The sequence below is a fragment of the Aspergillus japonicus genome (assembly GCF_003184785.1).
Source record: "Aspergillus japonicus CBS 114.51 unplaced genomic scaffold BO86scaffold_59, whole genome shotgun sequence".
NCBI lineage: Eukaryota > Fungi > Ascomycota > Eurotiomycetes > Eurotiales > Aspergillaceae > Aspergillus > Aspergillus japonicus.
In genome coordinates, this window is record NW_020291696.1 from 49,984 (window position 1) to 68,720 (window position 18,737).

Sequence of the window (18,737 nt, forward strand, 5' to 3'; positions counted from 1 at the left end):
CGGCTCGATCGAGAGTGGTTATGTTTCTTCTCTGTGGGTAGGCTACTTTCGTGGTAGTCTTACTCTGCCACTACTCTCTATCCTCACTATGGTTATTGCAACTATGTAGTACCTAGTGAGAAGTGAAGAGTGCACCGATCATGCTTGAATTGGAGGTATGGACTCAGACGGTTGAGTCGATCGGTAAGAGCGTTGAGAGTCAGTTCCTTCCTATCGAACGAACCGGTGGGATTGCTTCCGCTCAGTAAGCTCAAAGCTACCCAACCCTCTCACAACACGCGCACATATCCTGCGTGGGCCGTTGTCTCATCGCTATCTTCAAAGAGGAGCTTTACCCCTGAGATGCTGCGTTCTGCGTACGGGCTACTGGTTGGCAAAGTGGGTTGAGCCATCCTCAACTTGCCAATAAAGCTTCTGCGATGATCTGGCTCATAGTCAAGTGAAGTTCAGCGACAGCACAGCCCTGGAGGGCGCGGAAAGGCCTTCAACACTCCGCCGCTGTATAGAATCAAGAACCCGGACAACCATGGGGAAAGGCTTGCTGCCCCTCTCCTTCTTTTTCCTCCTCCCAGACTGCTGTTGACCCTGATCTCCCCTTCCCGTGCGCCATCGGTTGCCTGCAGGAGGGGGTTCTTTATCTCACTTGTCACTGCCTTGTGCGTCACACAGATCCCGGGTCAACACGAACTGCCTAGGATCAGCCACTGAGTAACGGTGACTCTTGGCTTTGTACTGGCTGTACTTCTGTACTTTCTCCCCTCCCAACTCCCCGTGGACTGATCCTGGATCCTAACAATCCCGGCCGCAGCCTGCAACCTGCAGCCTGCAATGACATTTTGATCCAGGGGGTGTATGTGCGCCTGTGTACAAGGATGAAAGGGACATCACGTCACTGTCCTTTGTTCTGATCAAGATCTTGATCTAATTGTGATTGGAGTAGCGGAGCGAACAAGACCATCCAGCTCCATTGCATGCCATCAGTGGTTGGAATGCGCTTCTCGGTTCTCTACTCTTGTCCCTCCTTTGCCTGTCTCACATCTCCATTACCCAGTATCGGCCAGAACGATCGTCCAATTGTGCCCTGGTTGGCGACATCATCGTCAAGACCCCGCCATGTATAGGCCAGCTCACTGGTGGACTACCTAGTGCGAATCACATTCTTCACTTACTGGTTCAAGGTCTCTGTATGGTGCCAATATGTCTCAGTTTTGAGAGGACTATCGGACAAAGACCGTCCAAGGCTAGCTGTTCTGAACTCTGAGTTGAGACACCCATACCCTTCATGTCTACTCAGGGGGAAGGAAGAATTGGGTTGAGTCTCCTGCGCCTCGGGGTCTCTCTAAGGGGGTGGAGGGATGGGAGATAGAGACAATTGGCGTGGAATCAGTTGCATAAGGGATATCTCCAGGCCATCCGACCGAGGCAACGGAGCTTCTTGTGTACGGAATGGGTTCATAGTCGGCGACTGCCAGTCCTTGAGTCGGCGACTGACTATCTCAAGCCACTACCCTACAGGCGACTGCTAGCCCACACAGAGAGGGGTATTTATCTCATTGGTGCAACGGGCAGTGCACGACAAAAGCGATGTCACAAATGGAGGATTGGAGCCATGTTCGAGTGTAACCAATCCTACAAGATGATGCTCCGGCACGGGTGCTTGCGATAAGAGCACAAAAAGCATTGACATACCTTGATCTCCCGGGGGTTTCTGACTATAAAGAGCAACCTTATATTGAAGCTGTTGATCTGTGACTACATACACATTCTGGCCGTCACAATCAATTACTTCGCCAGATCAGGCCATGTTCCAGATCAGGTGGAATAGACGAGAGCCAAACCAAAGCCCAACGGTTTGCATACCTTTGTGTTAACGTCTCTACCATCAAGCTTCAACCCAAGCCCGTATAGTATATAGCAGCCTCTTTCGGAAACAAAGCGAAGCAAAGCAGCCAAGAGAAACCAACCCGACGATATTCGCAGTTTGTAGCATAAGGTACTGCGTAGTCGAACCAAGTCTAACTTAGTGCCCTTTAGTCATAGTAACCTGCAATTGACTAACTATTACCTACACGAAGTATACGACCAGTTGAATGCTCGCCAAATCCACCAGTCAACTACCCAACTTGCTAACATAGGTACAGCAAGTTACTTGCTGAACCATCAAATCAGATCTTAACTCACATAACACGAGAGAGAAATAAAAAAGCCCTATAGTCAAATCAATACTCAATAACCCAACGAAACAAAAGCTAAGAAAGAAACCGACAACCAAGACGAAACAAAAGTGCCTACTACTATAGAGATGTTAGACTAAGAGAGGGGAGGAAAAAAAAAAGTTATATATAGTATCAGATATGGGTCCCTCCCCCATCCTTTTTTTTTTGTTTCTCTTCCGATATCGATTCGCTACCGGCCAAACCGTTTCCCCGCCACCCACACAATACGAGAGCTCTGCCCCCGCCCCTCTCTCCCCTCCCCTCCCCTAAATTCCGAGCTTTGGGGGGGGGAAAGGCAGACACCAAGGGTTTACATGGTGAAAGTGTACGGTGTATGCTGGGGGGATTATCCTGTTTGGGGAAATCGTGGTGTTAGCCAGGTGAGGTGTGGTGCTCGTTTACCCCGTATACACGATTAAGTGGGATTGTTGAATTTGAGGGAAGTGGATTGGGGAGTTCGGAAACCTCTTACCTAGGTAGTCTACGCCGTACGGTAGTGTGGTGGGAGGGCGCTGCGCTCAGCGGCTCACTATGCCCTGCCTTGCCTGCCGGTGCATGCGCGCGCGGGCCGTGGAGGACCTAGTTAACCTACCGGTAAATTAAGCGACGGATGGGCGAGACTAAATTCACCCAAGCTTGTTTCTTGGAAGTTCAAGGTTGGGGACCGGACCTCGTTCTTGCAGAGATAATCTACGAAACAAAGTGGAAAGAGATGGGATGTGTGTATGTGTGTAGAGACACATGACATGACATGACATGACATGTAGTCGGTCAGCTGATCTGTCACGTTGCTCCTGCCATCCTACATGATGCTGTGGCCTGCATTGTAGATACAGACTCGGAACCCATCCAAGTCCCGTGGGATACGTCCAATGATGTCTCACTTGCAGCTCTCTACACCCAAATGAAGCCCTGAACCCTGAAACCAACAGCCTGTCAGGCTGGGTTCATCATTATTTGCAACTGGTTTTGGCTAAATGACATGGGGGTAGGCGGGCATTAACAAAAGTAACGTGCGTCGACAGTGCAACAAAGGGACGAGGGGGGAAAAAAAAAAAGGGAACCACCACCACCCCCCTAACTAATCAACAACCTTCCTATCATCCCAATGGAAAAACTCCCCCTCAAAGTTCCACTCCCTCGACGTCACGCTGTGCTGGCCAAAGCGTATCCTGCGTCCGGGCCGATTGTCCATAACCAACCAAGCTGGAGCCCAATGCAGGTCCTTTGCACTGGCCGGAAGTGCCAGAAACATGGCCAGTCAGCGTCACACTTGGGCCGTTTCCTCCTGAGATCGACACCCTGTTGGCTGTGTGGACTAAACTGGAGAAGAGACTGACTGGGATATTTTTTACGGGTCTTGGCCAGAAATGGGATCGCTGATAACACCACACGCCAGTCCAGCATAGCGTCACTGGTTTTGGTAGCCATGTCTCACTCAACTCGCCACGGTGCTGCAAGCTGGTGGGACTGGGGCAAGAGACTTTTTCATTTCAATGCTATCTATCCGAAGATTCTTGTTCGAAAGCGAGGGTCCTGCAATCAAGGGGGCAAATAACTCGCAGGCGGACTGGCTGCTAGTCAGAAGATAGTGGCACTCTGCTCGACGGACCGGTTGTTATAGCAGAGAGGAAACAATCGCCCCCAGAATCGATACGCCCCTCGATTCTCCTCTTTCACGGAGACCAACCATCGAGCGAAGCTGTTCTCCGTCCGGCTGGGATTGGTGCTCCGTAGATGAGCGACCTAAATCCCCGTGTTAGAGGGGTGTGGCATGGCAATGGGCCAGTCGGGAGACAGCAGCACACCCCCGCATGGGTCAGATCAGACTTACTTCATGGTATCTCTGTAGAGCATGCCAGTACCGCATCGGCAGCCCAAACCTCTTCGTGACCGTCTCCTTCTTGATCCTCACTAGGGCCTTCAAGTACAATGTGGAGAGGGTTTCACGGGGCAGGTAGATGTGGTCGCCAACGGCAACCCTGCCGGGGAACTTCCAGCCGTGGCGCTCATATATAACCTCGATGAGTCGCGTCAATGTGTCTGCCTGCCAGGTTGCCAAGAGCTCGCGGTTGAATGCTTTCACGTGCAGTTCCAGGTTCATCAGATCGTGTCGGAGTCGATGAGTGTTCGTTCGTAGCTTGCCGATCTTATTGATCAGCATCTCATTGGTCGTTTCTAGGGTATGCAGAGTCGCGGAGTATCTCTGAAGGTAGAAAGAACGGTCAGTTCGTGTTTAACCTCTCAAGTTTCAACTGAGCTAACGAACCCTCAGTGACACGTTGGTGGAATTGCTGTCAGGTTGAGTTAAGCCGGGTGACTGGAGGTGAGACCGGTAGAAGGACATGCCAGGCCCGTATCGCCGGACAAGCTCGGCGTTCATTGTGACGCTTCAGTCATAGAATGTTGGAAGGGCTAGAGACTAGAGGATCAATGAGTGGCTTTTTTTGGTATGAAAGATAAAGCCGCGGTGCTAACTAAGTAACGATGGCACGATATGTACTGCTGTTGTGAAGGACCAGGGGCTGGTTAACACGCTGTTGACTGTTGACTGTGCAACAGCGCAGCAACAGCCTTTCAACACAGGGAAAGGGCGACCTGTCTGTTTGACAGGCATTACGGTGCGGCCCTGGAAGAAGTGACCCACGGAATGCGCGCACAGTCAACGATTGCTACATAACTATCTCTGTGAGTTATGTTCCTTGCAGTTTAGAGTATATCACTGATAGTTGGCGCTCAACGTAGCAGCTCATAATTTGCTTCCCGACGCCTTGCCGAATTCGAAGACCAGCTTGCCGAATTGTTTGCCCTCCTTCATGTCCTGGAAAAGATCATCCAGTGCCGGAATATCGCCCAGGTCGCTTTGAACCACACGTGAGACAACCGGATGGATCTTTTGGCTTCTCACAAATTCGACCATCTCTTTGAACTCTTTGCGCGAGCCCATCGTAGACCCACGCACCTCAATATTCTTCAGCACCGCTTGCATCAAGAAAGGCATTTTGGGAGCGACCGTCATCCCATAGACTGAGAGGATGCCGCCAGCCTGGATAAGTCAGTAATCTCTTCGAGCAGACAACAACGGGGCGCAGCCGACCTTGAGTAGCTTGACAGCCTTCTCGACTGCATCGCCTCCAGCGCCGTCGATGACCGCATCGAAAGACGGCTTTCCGGGGGGAAGCTGACCCAGCAGCTTTTTCTCCCATCCTTCCTCCTTATAATTCACCCCACCCTTGGCTCCCAGCTCAACCGCCTTCTTGATCTTCTCCTCGCTTGAGCTGGTCACATACACGTCGACTCCTCGGGCTACCGCGAATCGCAGAACCATGAGAGCCACCCCACCTCCGATCCCCGTGACCAGAATGGCAGCCCCCTTGCCCGAGTTCCTCTCGCCAGCCTTGACCACCAACGCCCGCCACCCGGTCAACCCCGTCAAAGGAAGTGCCGCGGCCTCCGCATCCGAAAGGTGTTCCGGCGCCTCCTCAACCTCGGACTCCCCGATGGCCACATACTCCTGCAGCGTCCCCTTGTTGTACAATCTCGTTCCGCCCATGATTCGATACCCCGTGGGATCCTCCGGGCCCTCAGGCGAGCTGTCCCAGCCTACGCCGGGATTCAGGATCACCCGTTTCCCCTGCCAGCGCTGCGGGTCAGGGACATCGGGACCCGCCCCGACCACCGTACCCACTCCGTCTGCACCGAGAGGGACATCGAACGTGACTCCCGGGTACAGATGCTGGCGTAGGAAGACATCGCGGTGATTGAGCGAGGCCGCGGTCAGCCTGATGAGTAACTCGCGGCCCTGTGGGGTAGGGAGGGCCTGGGTCTGCACGGAGAGGGGATAGTAGACCTGGCCCGGTTTGCCTTCTGTTTTGGTCAGGAAGACGGCCTTAGACATTTTGATGTAGTGAGCTCCTCGTAGTTGTATAATCTAGGATAGTAGTGGAATTGGAGTCAGGGGGGAGTTTAGCGATCAGGGGGAGTGAGAAGATGAAAGGGCGGACCCAGCTTGGGTTATTTATCAGTGCGTGCGGGGGAGCTTGGGATTTGTTATCAAGTGCCGAGGATCTCCTGAGGTCCGATCGTCGCTGAGCTGGAAGTCTACTCTCACGGAGCAGGTTTGGTGTATAGAAATCATCAGTTGTTGTGATACTCAGATAGAAGAGCATCTCTTCAAGGGCTAGGTAGCAGATATATAGCATATTGAGATATTCTGCCATTCAACGGTCAATGCCATAGAAAGTCGTGTAGCTCCCCTGCAATTGGAACCGAGGACGGATTATTATATCAACCTCAAGACCAGAGGGAAAGACGTGGTCGCTTGTTCCATCGCTTTACAGTCAGAGTCTCATACAAGTGAATTGCCACTCACATTGCATCTCTACCATTGCTTGACCTGTCTCGCTAGAATATAGTGCTGCGAACGACGCAACCACTATGCCCTCGCTGCCTCAGGCTGATAGAAATTATGGGCTGTGTAAATACGATTACCAACGCTGGTAAATACCGGTATGGTAGTCTCTGGAGCGGAGGCAAACATTCCACACAAGAAGCAAACCGACGGAACCTTACATTTCGCAGTTGCAGTCCGGAGAGAATAATTGATCACCTCGACGACACGACACTATTTCTGTTTCTGTTTCTGTTTGCTGGAGCTTTTGGTGGGCGGTGGAAGCAATCAACTCATGCGGGATTTTGGGACTTTGGCGGTTTGTGGGGGGGGGGGGGGGATATGAAGTAAATAGAGCTATATATACACACCTTGCTATATAATATGCAAAGGGAGCAAAAGCATTGAGATGGCAAAAATGAGGATGATGGGGGAGGATGTTGATTGAATGATGCTCCCAATTTATGCACTGCTCAAACATAGACCCCAAATGCGAAGCAATGGGATAGATAGATCGGCTGTGACGTGTCGATTTCGACTTCAATGAAATCGAACTTCTCCGGCGGTTGTTAATGTTCCGGTGAAACAGATGTATGTTGATCCAGATGATCCGCGAGAGATACTGGGTGCCAGGTATGTACCTAGTAAGGTAGTGACTTGCCCGAACTGGGTCACCTAAGATCCAATGAAGTGTACTGTGCCGTTGTCAGAAGATATATACCACCATTCTACAAGATCCTACTACACATGAGTGTGTACTCGAGAGAATAGATCTAATGAATAGATCGCCGATCAAGACCCAGCAACGCCAAACAATCCCAACAACAACAGCCATCCAGTGTATAAAACTCCGGCCATGAGCACAACCCGGAGCTCACCTCGACCTCCCAATTGAAAACCCTAAGTTTAAGTTATATTGTAAATCAAGTATATCGGCGCCAACTGATCTATAGTACGGAGTATAATCCTAATACCCCAGCCAAGCAAGCAACCGGCTCGGTGGGAAAAAGCCCAGAGATTTACTTAAACCGGGCAAGTGACCAAACCTTAAGGGCGATAGAATTTCCGCCGTGGCCGGCCGAGCTTTTTTGTCTGTGGATTATTCGTTGGTGAGAAATTTGGGGACTGATTGAGTCCGTGGTGGCTGATGCGGGACTGGACTCGGAGACCTGCTGCTTGTGCTTTGCTATTGCTGTTGCTGTTGCTATTTGCGTTTCTGCATGATGCAAACGAGGCTGCTTTGCCTCAAATTTCAGGACTTGGAGATAGCTACTAGGCATGTACCTACAGTATAGTTATGCATACCGGTAGACTATTCCTTGCGGAGAGCTACGCATCTATTCTGCCAGCCTATTTTTTTTTTTTTTTTCTCTTTTTGGGGGTTCATTAGTGGGAACGAAAGTACGCAAGTAAAAAAAAAAAAAAAAAGGCAAAGAAAAGAAAGCGACACGTCGAGGAAGAAGCCGAAGCGTTTGCGGCTGGTGTGTGTGGACCAGTCAACGTCAGGGCGTGGTCTTAGGGAGATGGAGTTGGCTGGGGAAGTGGTCGGGCCACGCACTCGATTCTGGAGAGGTCGAGATGTCAATTCCAGCTCCAGAACTGCAGGTACGCAGGTGTAAACAGTAAACAGTAGTAGTCTTTAATTCTTCGATTTTCGATACGCGTGGCATCAACAGTGTACTGTCCCTAGTAAGCATAGGATTGTGCTTGTGCTTGTTGTGCATGGGTGGTCACCACAGTGGTCTGGTGTGTAATAATGAGTGAATGTTTGGATGGACATCAATTATTATCCAGGCAGGGTTACCCTTACTGATGAGGTAATGTACTTTCCAGCCGGCTGGGTGGCTGGTAGTCAGTATGGGGAAAACAGGCGAAAAAGCGGCGAAAACACGAAAACAGACCCCGTCGTATTGCCACATCCGACCGCTCATTCGCCGCTCGGCCCTGGGCTCATTTTTCTCACTCTTGCACTTCCCAAACTTGCCCAGGAACTGATCCTTTCGATCTTCTGATCTCGAACTCGAAACTCGAACTTCGTTCATCCCGTCTGCTGCTCCGAACCTGCAAATCCTCCCACAACCTTTTGGCTTTACACAATTCTGTCGCCATCTCGATCAACTTGGGCCTGGTATGTCTCTCTCCTGCTCTCTCTCCACCATCGACCCTCGTTTGCCTCCCTCCACCATTCATTCATCCCCCCCCCCCGTTCCTCGTCCCTCGGGTTCGTTGGCTGATCGATTCTCTCTTCTCTCCACACACCAAACAGCTTTGCGTCCTTGTATTCCTCCAAACACACTCCTCCAAGCCGCACCACTGACCGTCGACCTTTCCCTCGATTTGTCTTTCATCTGATCTGCTGGACTCGGCCTTGTCTTTCCCGTCTCAACCAGCTATCCTTTCTTCCATAATGCCTACGCCACTTCCCTCTAGTTTTGCCTCAGCCGCCGCGGGCAACATCCACGACTCTTCCAACCGCAGAGGAGATGGAGCTCCCGGTGGAGAATGGTATGCCTCCGTCCCTTACCCGGCTTAACACCGTGTCGCGCGTCGTCTCCTCGTTTGCCAGCCCCCCCCCCCCAATCCAATCCGGCCGGGGACCTCCTAGTTTTGTGGTGGAACCAGAAAAACTGACCACTCATTCCTCCTCCGCTGGGGATGCACAGGTCTCGCACTCGCATGAACGGAGCAACACAGACCTTCCGCCGCCCCTCAGTCGCGACGAACCCGTCGCATAACCGGGATACGAGTCAACCGACCTCGGCCACCACTCCCACCGTCGGCACCTACACCCCCCCGCATATGTCCTCGAACTACCAGTCCAGCGCACTCCGGAACGGTGCCACCACGGAAACTCGTTATTCCAAGGACCTGCTGCTAAATCTCTATAAGAATCAACGGGACACCGGCTCGCTGGGGAAGAATGTCGCAGAATACTTCGTTGCCGACTGGAATCCCCACTCTTCTGAGACCTCCCCCGTCAATGGGGCATGGGGCAAGCGCGAAGATTCCAAGGACAATCCGTCCGGTCCGGAGGTCTGCTGGGATCATGGGGGCCATGTAGAGCCGCTGGGTCTCGTGGAACCGACGGACGACGAGAAAGAGGTGTGTCTTTCTTACGTGTTACACCTCGCCCTTGTGTCGGGGGCAATCTTTGCTAAATTTTGTTCAGTTGTTTACTTCTTCCGTCAACTCTCCGCTCAAGCCGCCACCCACGAACGCTTCGAAAGAGAACACCGCTACCGGCGCGGGAGGTCGCAAGCTGTCCATTTCTCAGGGCCATATGAACAACTACAACACCCCCTCCCCCAGCGCTGGACGTCCCGGTCCCCGGCGTCGGGAGACGGCCGATTCGCCCGCGAATCCAATGTCTCCTACCACCAGTGGCTCTCGCTTCTTCCGTGACGAGCCGACTACGTCCACCCCGCCACCCTCCCTGCTGCGCCGCAAGACCGACTTTCGCGATACTTCCTCTTCCACTGCTCGGTGGGAGGAAAAGGAAAAGGAGAATCTGGGTAAGGAGCCTGGTGCAGATGTCGCCTCTCCGTTCGGCTCGCTGAAGCGGAGCTCCACCAACCCGTTGAACGTGGCGCCAGGTGGGCCAAGCTCGCCTTGGGCGGCCGCCTCGCAAAATGCCAACAATTCCCCGATGGGTACGTTCGGAGCCTTTTCTCTTGGAACGGGAACGAGCACCACCCCCACTACGGAGAAGAAGGCTGGCTTTGGCAGCCTCCGTGGAGAAAGTCGCCTAAAGGGACTCTTCTCCAAGGATAGCTCCGAGGACATGGCGGCCGCGGCTCTCAAGGAGAAATCGTCTCTTAGCAGCCTGGAGCGCTTTGCTGATGTGGAGGGTGACAAGCGCGCGCAGTCCCCCTGGGGCGAGCCTGTCAAGACCCGCACTGGTCGCAGTGAGACGAACCCATTCCAGGAGGAGCTTCGCAGTGGCAGCGCGGCGCTTGGGGGCTCTCAAGAGATCAATCCCCAGCCCCAGCCCCCGTCCGACCATCTGGGCTTTGCAGCGTTTGGCATGACCTCCAGCATCCCCGGGTTCCGGGAACTGATGCAGAGCCACGAAAATTCCCGGAACCCCACCCCGAGTCTTCTGCAAGGACACGAACCTACTAGCCCGACCAATACGAACCCCTACCAGAGCCCCCATGGCGACCGACACGAGGTGGATGATGTCGAAACCGACGGATCCGATATTCAAAACACCACCCACCCCGGTATCACTGGCCTGCGGGATACCTCCTCCGCTTTCGGCTCCATCCGACGTGTCGGCTCGGGCATGGACTTGCCGTCCATTGACCGCAGCCAAACATCGAGTGCAGCTGGAAACCGCAGCTTTTCAAGCTTGGGCGGCCTAGGTGGTCTTCCCCCCATTGGCGGCGCTGCTGGATGGCCTACGAGCGCTGCCGTTGGCACCCCCACGCGCGAGCGCTCGGCGTTTGCGGGCGGCTTCGGTGACCCGATCTTCGGGACCATGGGCGACCTGCAGTCTCCAAGCTTGTCGACGCTGGGAGGAAGCGGCTTGTTCAGCCCCCATGCCGGGATCACTGGAACGGGCAGCCTTGGTCGCTCTAGCAAGCTAGGCTCGCTCTTCCCTCCTGCCATGCAGGAGCAGATGCAGGGTGACCAGATCCGGCCCGATCTCGGGGCTTTGGACGAGGCTGCTCGGCAATCTGGGGAGATCTTCGACGGACTTTTGGCGGATCAGGGCCCACTGACGCACGGAGCAGAACTACAGCCTCACGATAAGACTGTGCAGGGCGGCCAGCCAGTCACCACTTCGACCTCTCAGACTCCTGTGTCTGCCGTCGGCTCCGGTCCTGGCTCCATGGTTCCTGATGCGCCGCAACCCAGCCAGACCCCCGGAAATTCTGGGTCTGTTCCCCCGGCGCAGCAACGGACCATGGTGATGCCTGACCGCATGCGCTGGATCTACCGTGACCCGCAGGGTAACATCCAAGGCCCATGGACTGGACTGGAGATGCATGACTGGTTCAAGGCCGGATTCTTCAGCCCCGATCTGCAGATCAAGAAGCTCGAGGATCCTGAATTCGAGCCGTTGGCCCAGCTGGTTCGTCGCATCGGCAACTCTCGCGAACCGTTCTTGGTGCCTCAAATCGGCATTCCTCACGGCCCTGACCCTGCCCCCGGACCTTGGACTGGCAACACGAGTGGCACGGCTCAGCCGCCCTTCCCTGGCAGCTTCCCCAGCTTCGGCACCACCCTGACCGCCGAGCAGCAGAACGCTTTGGAACGTCGCAAGCAGGAGGAGCAGTACCTGATGGCGCGTCAGAAAGAACACCTGGCTCAGCAGCAGGCTCTGATGAAGCAGATGCAATTCCAGGGCGTTCCCCACTCCATTCACCCGCATCAGCTTCAGCACCATTCCAGTGCTCATAGCCTCCACAGCCAACCCAGCTTTGGTAGCATCGCTTCTCCGGTTGGCTTCCAGCCCTCCCCGATCCAGGCGCCGATGCAGCAGCAGCAGCAGCAGCAGTCCCAGCAGCAACCTCCGTCCGTTGCCGGCTTCTTTGATGCGGCTGCCGCCATGCGAGGCAACCCTCTGCCCCCCGTGGGTCCTCAGATGCTAGGCACGGATCTGGGTCAGGATCAAATTCCTACTCTTCTGGACCGCTTGAACATTAGTCGGCCGGATCCGTTTGCCTTTGGTACCCCCGGCTCTTTCGCTGCTCGCCAACCGGACAGCCTGTTCCACCAGCAGCAGGTAGCTTCGATGCTCCAAGATCGGGCCCGTCTGCAGCAGGAGCAGGAGCAGTTTGATAGTACCCAGGGCGATTCTCTCTTCGACCAACAGGCACGTGAGGAGCGCCTTCTTCAGTTCCATGCCTTGAGGGCACAGGAAGCCGAACTCGGTATGCAGACTGTCGAGGGTCTTCCCACGCACCCGGCCGAGTCCGTCCAATCTCAGATTCCCGAGGAGAGTACTGAGTTTGATACCGTTGAAGCCGCCCCCCAGGAGCCCCCTCTCACTTTGTCGCAGCAAGTCCAGAAGGCTGCTACTGCTCAACGTCAGCAGCTGGAGCAACAGGAACAGCAGGAACAGCAGCAACGCGAGCAGCAGCAACTGGAGCAGCCACAGGCGGGCTCCGTCACCGAGGCCGCTTGGATGAGCAAGGGCGATAGCGCCATGCCCCAGCCCTTCCCTCCCCCGCCTTCTGCCTCGCCTCTGCCGGCTCCTGCAGCTCAGCGCAACCGCCAGAACGTGGCCGAATCTCTGGCTGCCAACTCTCGCTCCCAGACGCAGACCCCGGTCGAGGCGCCCACCACTTCCATTGCGCCGTGGGCCAAGGAAGCCAACGAGGTCCCCAAGGGTCCTTCTCTGAAGGAGATCCAGGAGGCTGAAGCTCGGAACGCCGCCCAGAAGGAGGAGATCGCCGCCGCCGCTCGTCGTGCTCAGATGCTTGCGGAGCAGGAGCGCCTCAGCCAGGCGGCTCAGGTGCAAGCGCCTGGCCTGCCGTCGACTGCCAACTGGGCGAGCGCCGGATCTCCGTCCACCCCGACATCCTCCGGTTCCGTCTGGAACCAGAAGGGCCCCACCGCGCCATCGGCTGCTGCCAAGAAGACGTTGGCTCAGATCCAGAAGGAAGAAGAGGCTCGTAAGCAGCGTCTTGCCGCTGCGGCCGCTGCGGCGCAGAGTGCTGCTGCCAGCCCCCCTACTGCTCCTGCGTCTACTGGTAAGCGGTACGCCGATCTGGCCAGCAAGGCTCCCGCGCCGTCTCCTGTGAATACGGCTGCCTCGACGGGCGCATGGACCACCGTCGGTGCCGGCGGCAAGGCCAAGGCTCCTCCTGCTGCTCCCTCAGGACCGCGCGCGACTACTGCTGTTGTGCCGGTGGCCGTTTCGCCGGTGAAGCCGAAGCCCGCCACGGTTGCCACTCCGCGCACTGTCTCGGTGGGCCCTGCCCCGGCCACCAACCCTAACCGGGCGGTTGAAGAGTTCACCAAGTGGGCCAAGTTGGCGCTGGGCAAGGGCCTGAACAGCAACATTAATGGTAAGTTTTCCCGGAAGGGTGGTGTCGAACTCGAGCTAATTGCGTCGATGTAGTGGACGACTTTGTCCAGCAGCTGCTGTTCCTGCCGGCGGAGGCGGAGATCATCTCGGATTCGGTGTATGCCAACTCGCAGACGCTGGATGGCCGGCGGTTCGCGGAGGAGTTCATCCGGCGGCGCAAGCTGGCGGACAAGGGGATTGTGGACCCGGTGGCGGCGAGTGCGTTTGCGGAGCAGAAGAACGCGGGCGGGTGGAGCGAGGTGGCCAAGAAGGGGTCGTCGAATGCGCACCGGGAGGAGGATGCCAGCAATGCGGCGTTCAAGGTGGTTGCTCCGCGGAAGAAGGGCAAGCGGTAGTTTAGTCTGGTGTATCTTCTCAGGATCTATACCGCATAGTATGTAGATCGATCGGCAACTTATCTACTCAGTATCAATCATAATCATGTGACAGGATCCGCCCACGCCCTTCGATAACATGTGCCCCTCTCTGCGTCATTGATGCTGGGTAGTCAGGAAGGTAGTATAAATCCCTCTGAACATATCCTTGGGTACAGCACACTTCTTCCTCGTACCTCCCCGCCCAATACCCTCACCCAACCAGCAAACCCCTCTGGGAAGAATGGCTGCCACACCCTTCGGCGCCCCAATGCGCCAACACTTCCTCCTCGACCCGAGCTATCGCAACCTCAACCACGGTCAATCCACCTATCTATCTATCTACTATCACCACCACCACCACCACTAACACAAGAGAATCCCAGGCTCCTTCGGCACCCCCCCGTCCCCCGTCCTCACCACCCAACAGACCCTCCAGCGCCTCGCCGAATCCGCCCCCGACGAATTCCTCCGCTACACGCAACCCACCGCCCTGCGCACCGCGCGCCACGCCCTCGCCCGTCTCCTCCACTGTCCCCCGCAGGACCTCGTGACCGTCAAAAACGCCACCACGGGCGTCGCCACCGTGCTGCACAACCTGGCCCCCCATTTTGCCCCGGGCGACACGCTCCTCTACTTCTCGACCATCTACGGCGCCGTCGAGAACGGGCTGTTCGCGCTGCGCGACCACCTCCCGGCCACGCACCTGCGGCTGCGGAAGATCCCGTATGCGTTTCCGATCTCCCCGCCCGAGCTGGTGCAGCGGTTCCGGGAGACGATCCGGGCGGTGCGGGCGGAGGGGGCCACGCCGCGGATCGCGGTGCTGGAGACGGTGGTCAGTCTGCCGGGCGTCCGGTTTCCGTTCGAGTGGCTGGTGCGGGTGTGTCGGGAGGAGGGGGTGTGGAGTCTGGTGGATGCGGCGCATGGGGTGGGGATGATTCCTCTGGATTTGGGGGTGGCGTTTACGGGGGAGGATCCGGGGGAGGGGGAGGGGGAGGATGAATGGATGGGCAAGGTCGGGGGCGTGGACTTTCTCACGAGTAATCTGCATAAGTACGTCTTTCCCCCTCCCGATTCCCGTGGTGGGAGGGCAGGCAGAGCAGGCAGCGCTAGCAGCGCTCCCCACCACTCCTTACCCCCAATCCAACGAGAGGAGATGGATGAGAGAGGAGGGTACTAGGTACTCAGGTATGCTATGCTATGCTAACAGCCAGAACAGATGGCTCTACACCCCGCGCAGCGCGGCCATCCTCTACGTCAGCCCGGCCCGGCAACCGCTCATGCGCACCACCCTCCCCACCTCCTGGGGCTACATCCCGGCGCCGGCGGAAACGCCCCCGAGACCGTCGGTGATGGCCACGCCCGGCGCGGACCAGACGGCGTTCGAGGCGCTGTTCGAGTTCGTCGCCACCGCCGACGACACGCCGTACCTCTGCGCGCCGGCGGCGCTGCAGTTCCGGGCCGCGGTGTGCGGCGGCGAGCGCGCGATCTACGCCTACCTCGAGGCGCTGGCGAACGCGGGCGCGGATCTGGTGGCGCGCGGGCTGGGGACGGAGGTGTTGGGGGATTCTCCTGGCCCGCAAAGGAGCGCGTGGAGGCGGTGTGCGATGAATAATGTGCGGTTGCCGGTGAGGGTGGTGCAGGGCCCGGAAGGAGGGGAAGGGAACAAGGCAGGGCTGCGGGCGGAGATGGTCCCCGTCGTGGTGGATTGGATGCAGAGGAGGCTCGTCGAGGAGTACCGCACGTTCGTGCCGGTCTTTGCCCATGCCGGGTGGTTGTGGGTGCGGCTGTCGGCGCAGGTCTACCTCGACCGCAGCGATTTCGAGTGGTTGGTCCCCGTGCTGAAGGAGTTGGTCGGTCGTGTCACGGAGGAGTTTAAGCTGGGGAAGGTGTCGCCGCACCTGTAGCGGCAGATGCACGAGACACACCTACGTAGACTAAGCTCAGACGCGGTAGCTATCCACCAACAAATTCTGCAATGATATACAACTACGCGAATATATGCAGGCCGTAGGAACAGCATCACAGCAAAGACAATCAAGTACCAGCGAAATATACGCACAACCTAAACCACCCTCACGTCTCAATCAGATCCGCAGCCTCGCCCTGGGTCTGCTCCGCCACGCTGTTGTCTCGCGTGTCCTTGTTGGCGATCTTCCGCGCAGACCGCGCGTAGAACTCATCCAGCACGCGCTTGGGGATCCGGTTGAGCAGGTCCTTGGGGTAGATCCGCAGCAGGTTCCACGCGATGTCCAGCGACTCGAAGATCGTGCGCGACTCGTACGGCGACTGGCTGATGAAGGTCCGCTCGAACTTGTCGAGGAACTCCAGCGACAGCTTGTCCTCGGAGGAGAGCGCCTCCTCACCGACGACAGCCTTCATGGCGGCTAGACAGGGAGACTTAGTCATGGACACACCGCAACACAGCACAGAAACTTACCAGCATCACGACCGATGGCGTACTTGGCGTACAGCTGGTTGGACACATCCGAGTGATCCTTCCGGGAACGGCCCTCGCCAATAGCCGACTTCATCAGACGGGACAGCGATGGCAGCACGTTGATGGGCGGGTAGACACCCTTGTTGTACAGTTGACGGTCAATGAAGATCTGGCCCTCCGTAATGTAACCGGTCAAATCGGGGATGGGGTGAGTGATATCTGCAATCCATCAGCATGGTCCATCTGCATATGCACCACCAGATAAGCAACCGACCGTCGTTAGGCATCGTCAAGATAGGAATCTGCGTGATAGATCCGTTACGGCCCTCCACACGACCAGCACGCTCGTACAGGGTCGACAAGTCCGTGTACATGTAACCGGGGTAACCACGACGACCCGGAACTTCTTCACGAGCAGCCGAGACCTCACGCAGAGCGTCACAGTAGGCAGACAGATCAGTCATGATGACCAGGACGTGCTTCTCCAGCTGGTAGGCGTAGTACTCGGCCGTGGTCAGCGCCAGACGAGGGGTGATGATACGTTCAATCCTGGACGCTGCTTGTCAGTACCGCACGCATACCCACAACAAAACCGATCACATACGTAGGGTCGTTGGCCAAGTTCAGGAAGAGTGTCACGCGCTCCATACTGCCGTTCTCCTCGAAGTCGCGGGTGAAGAAGCGGGCCGTCTCCATGTTCACACCCATGGCGGCGAAGACGATGGAGAAGTTCTCCTCGTGTCCGTCGTGGACGTCCTTGGTGGGGCGCTTCACCAGACCGGCCTGACGACAGATCTGGGCGGCGATTTCGTTGTGTGGCAGACCGGCGGCGGAGAAGATGGGGATCTTCTGGCCACGGGCGATGGAGTTCATCGTGTCGATAGCGGAGATACCAGTGGAGATCATTTCTTCGGGGTAGACCTGCAGAGCATCGGACGCATTAGCCACCCGGGGGGTGTATGTCGCGGGACAAGGGCGAGGCTCATACTCGGGAGTAAGGGTTGATAGGTTGGCCGTTGATGTCCAGGTAGTCCTCCGCCAGCACCTTGGGGCCCTTGTCAATCGCGCGACCGGAACCATCGAACACACGACCCAGCATGTCTTCGGAGACACCGAGCTTCAAGCTGTGACCGGTGAACTCGACTTTCGTCTGAGGCAAGTCAGTATGGCGGTGGAGTCAGACGGTAGCTGAATGACGGCGAAGTACCTTCTTAACGTCGATACCAGAAGTGCCTTCGAACACCTAGTATGACCGCATTTCCATGTCAATATTCCGTCCGATACATCCCCCTCCCATTCTCTACACTCCAAAGGTCCGCACCTGAACGACTGCTCGGTTTCCTACAGTGAAGGCATTATAAATCAGCGGATCTGATCTCTATCTCATTCATTCATCCACACCTCACATACCTCGAGCTTCCAGAACCTGACCCGACCGCTCGGTCCCATCGGGGAGGGTCAAAGACACGATCTCATTGTAACGGGGGAATTTGACCTAAACCATCGCTGATCAGCTGTAATCCCATCTCCCGATAGACTTGGGGTCGGCCAGATGACGTGCCGATGGAGACGGGCTCGTACATTATCCAGAACGACCAGCGGTCCGTTGATACCTCCAATGGTGTTGTAGCGGATGCGAGGCTTGACGCTGGTCATCCGAGGGTCGACGAAATCGGCCATGGTCGAAGAGTCCACCACAAGGTGCTATGAAACCAGAGACGATAGACCAAGAAAAGAGGGAGGGGGGAAAGTGGGAGAATGCGGACGAGGGGGCGGAACTGAGGGGAGAGGAACAGCTCCTGGTGGTGGTGGTGGTGGTGGTCGGGAGTGTCGACGTATGCTTAGGCTGGAGCCCGTCAGTTTGGCTGGTTTGCCCCGTTTGGCTCCACGTCCGCTGGGGGGCGGTGTGGAACCTCCTTCCCACGTGATGCCCTCGCCTACGATCTATAAGTCACTTGCTCTTTATACAGAAAGTCGGGCTGATGCCAAATTACGATCAAGAATACGATAATCAGTCATGTTCTGCAGAAATATGGCGAAAGTAGTCACTCATACATCCCACAAAGCCATCTGCGGCCGCCGTAAAATGTCACCATCCGTGCTAGGCTTCTCAATCAAAGGGGAGAAAAAAAAAAAAAAAAAAAAAAAGAACGCCAAGCGAAATGAAATCATCAGATCAGCTCGTCATGAATGTCATACTGATACAGCTGGAGAAAGGAAAAGCATCCACGAGAAAAGCAGGCTAGAATCGTGAGATAGAGACGCCAAACCGCCGTCAAACCGTCATGGTATCGTGTGC

The 18,737-nt window shown here is 56.1% G+C and overlaps 5 protein-coding genes across 5 annotated transcripts; 2 read left to right on the forward strand and 3 right to left on the reverse strand.

Moving 5' to 3' along the window:
- Window positions 1-3,797: 3,797 nt before the first annotated feature.
- On the reverse strand, window positions 3,798-4,599 carry BO86DRAFT_345436 (uncharacterized protein; the record flags this gene model as incomplete). Its single annotated transcript, XM_025669205.1, has 3 exons — window positions 3,798-3,962; window positions 4,051-4,422; window positions 4,498-4,599. 3 exons carry the CDS (start codon window positions 4,597-4,599, stop codon window positions 3,798-3,800), a joined length of 639 nt encoding a protein of 212 aa, XP_025524204.1.
- Window positions 4,600-4,862: 263 nt separating this feature from the next.
- Window positions 4,863-6,114, reverse strand: BO86DRAFT_345440 (putative alcohol dehydrogenase; the record flags this gene model as incomplete). Its single annotated transcript, XM_025669206.1, has 2 exons — window positions 4,863-5,262; window positions 5,314-6,114. The coding sequence occupies 2 exons, from the start codon at window positions 6,112-6,114 to the stop codon at window positions 4,966-4,968; spliced, it is 1,098 nt and encodes a 365-aa protein (XP_025524205.1). The 3' UTR covers window positions 4,863-4,965.
- Window positions 6,115-8,627: 2,513 nt separating this feature from the next.
- BO86DRAFT_391863 (GYF domain-containing protein) lies at window positions 8,628-14,076 on the forward strand. The gene is made up of 5 exons (XM_025672683.1): window positions 8,628-8,734; window positions 8,873-9,111; window positions 9,270-9,708; window positions 9,776-13,625; window positions 13,679-14,076. Exons 2-5 carry the CDS (start codon window positions 9,014-9,016, stop codon window positions 13,978-13,980), a joined length of 4,689 nt encoding a protein of 1,562 aa, XP_025524206.1. The 5' UTR covers window positions 8,628-8,734; window positions 8,873-9,013; the 3' UTR covers window positions 13,981-14,076.
- A 134-nt stretch (window positions 14,077-14,210) lies between these two features.
- On the forward strand, window positions 14,211-16,033 carry BO86DRAFT_458554 (putative aminotransferase family protein (LolT)). The gene is made up of 3 exons (XM_025677300.1): window positions 14,211-14,318; window positions 14,385-15,051; window positions 15,218-16,033. The coding sequence occupies exons 1-3, from the start codon at window positions 14,243-14,245 to the stop codon at window positions 15,903-15,905; spliced, it is 1,431 nt and encodes a 476-aa protein (XP_025524207.1). The 5' UTR covers window positions 14,211-14,242; the 3' UTR covers window positions 15,906-16,033.
- BO86DRAFT_391866 (H(+)-transporting V1 sector ATPase subunit B) lies at window positions 15,956-18,273 on the reverse strand. The gene is made up of 9 exons (XM_025672684.1): window positions 18,020-18,273; window positions 17,849-17,933; window positions 17,760-17,779; window positions 17,646-17,681; window positions 17,427-17,588; window positions 17,043-17,359; window positions 16,713-16,987; window positions 16,439-16,657; window positions 15,956-16,385 (listed from the first exon to the last, which is right to left on the reverse strand). The coding sequence occupies exons 1-9, from the start codon at window positions 18,116-18,118 to the stop codon at window positions 16,075-16,077; spliced, it is 1,524 nt and encodes a 507-aa protein (XP_025524208.1). The 5' UTR covers window positions 18,119-18,273; the 3' UTR covers window positions 15,956-16,074.
- Window positions 18,274-18,737: the final 464 nt, after the last annotated feature.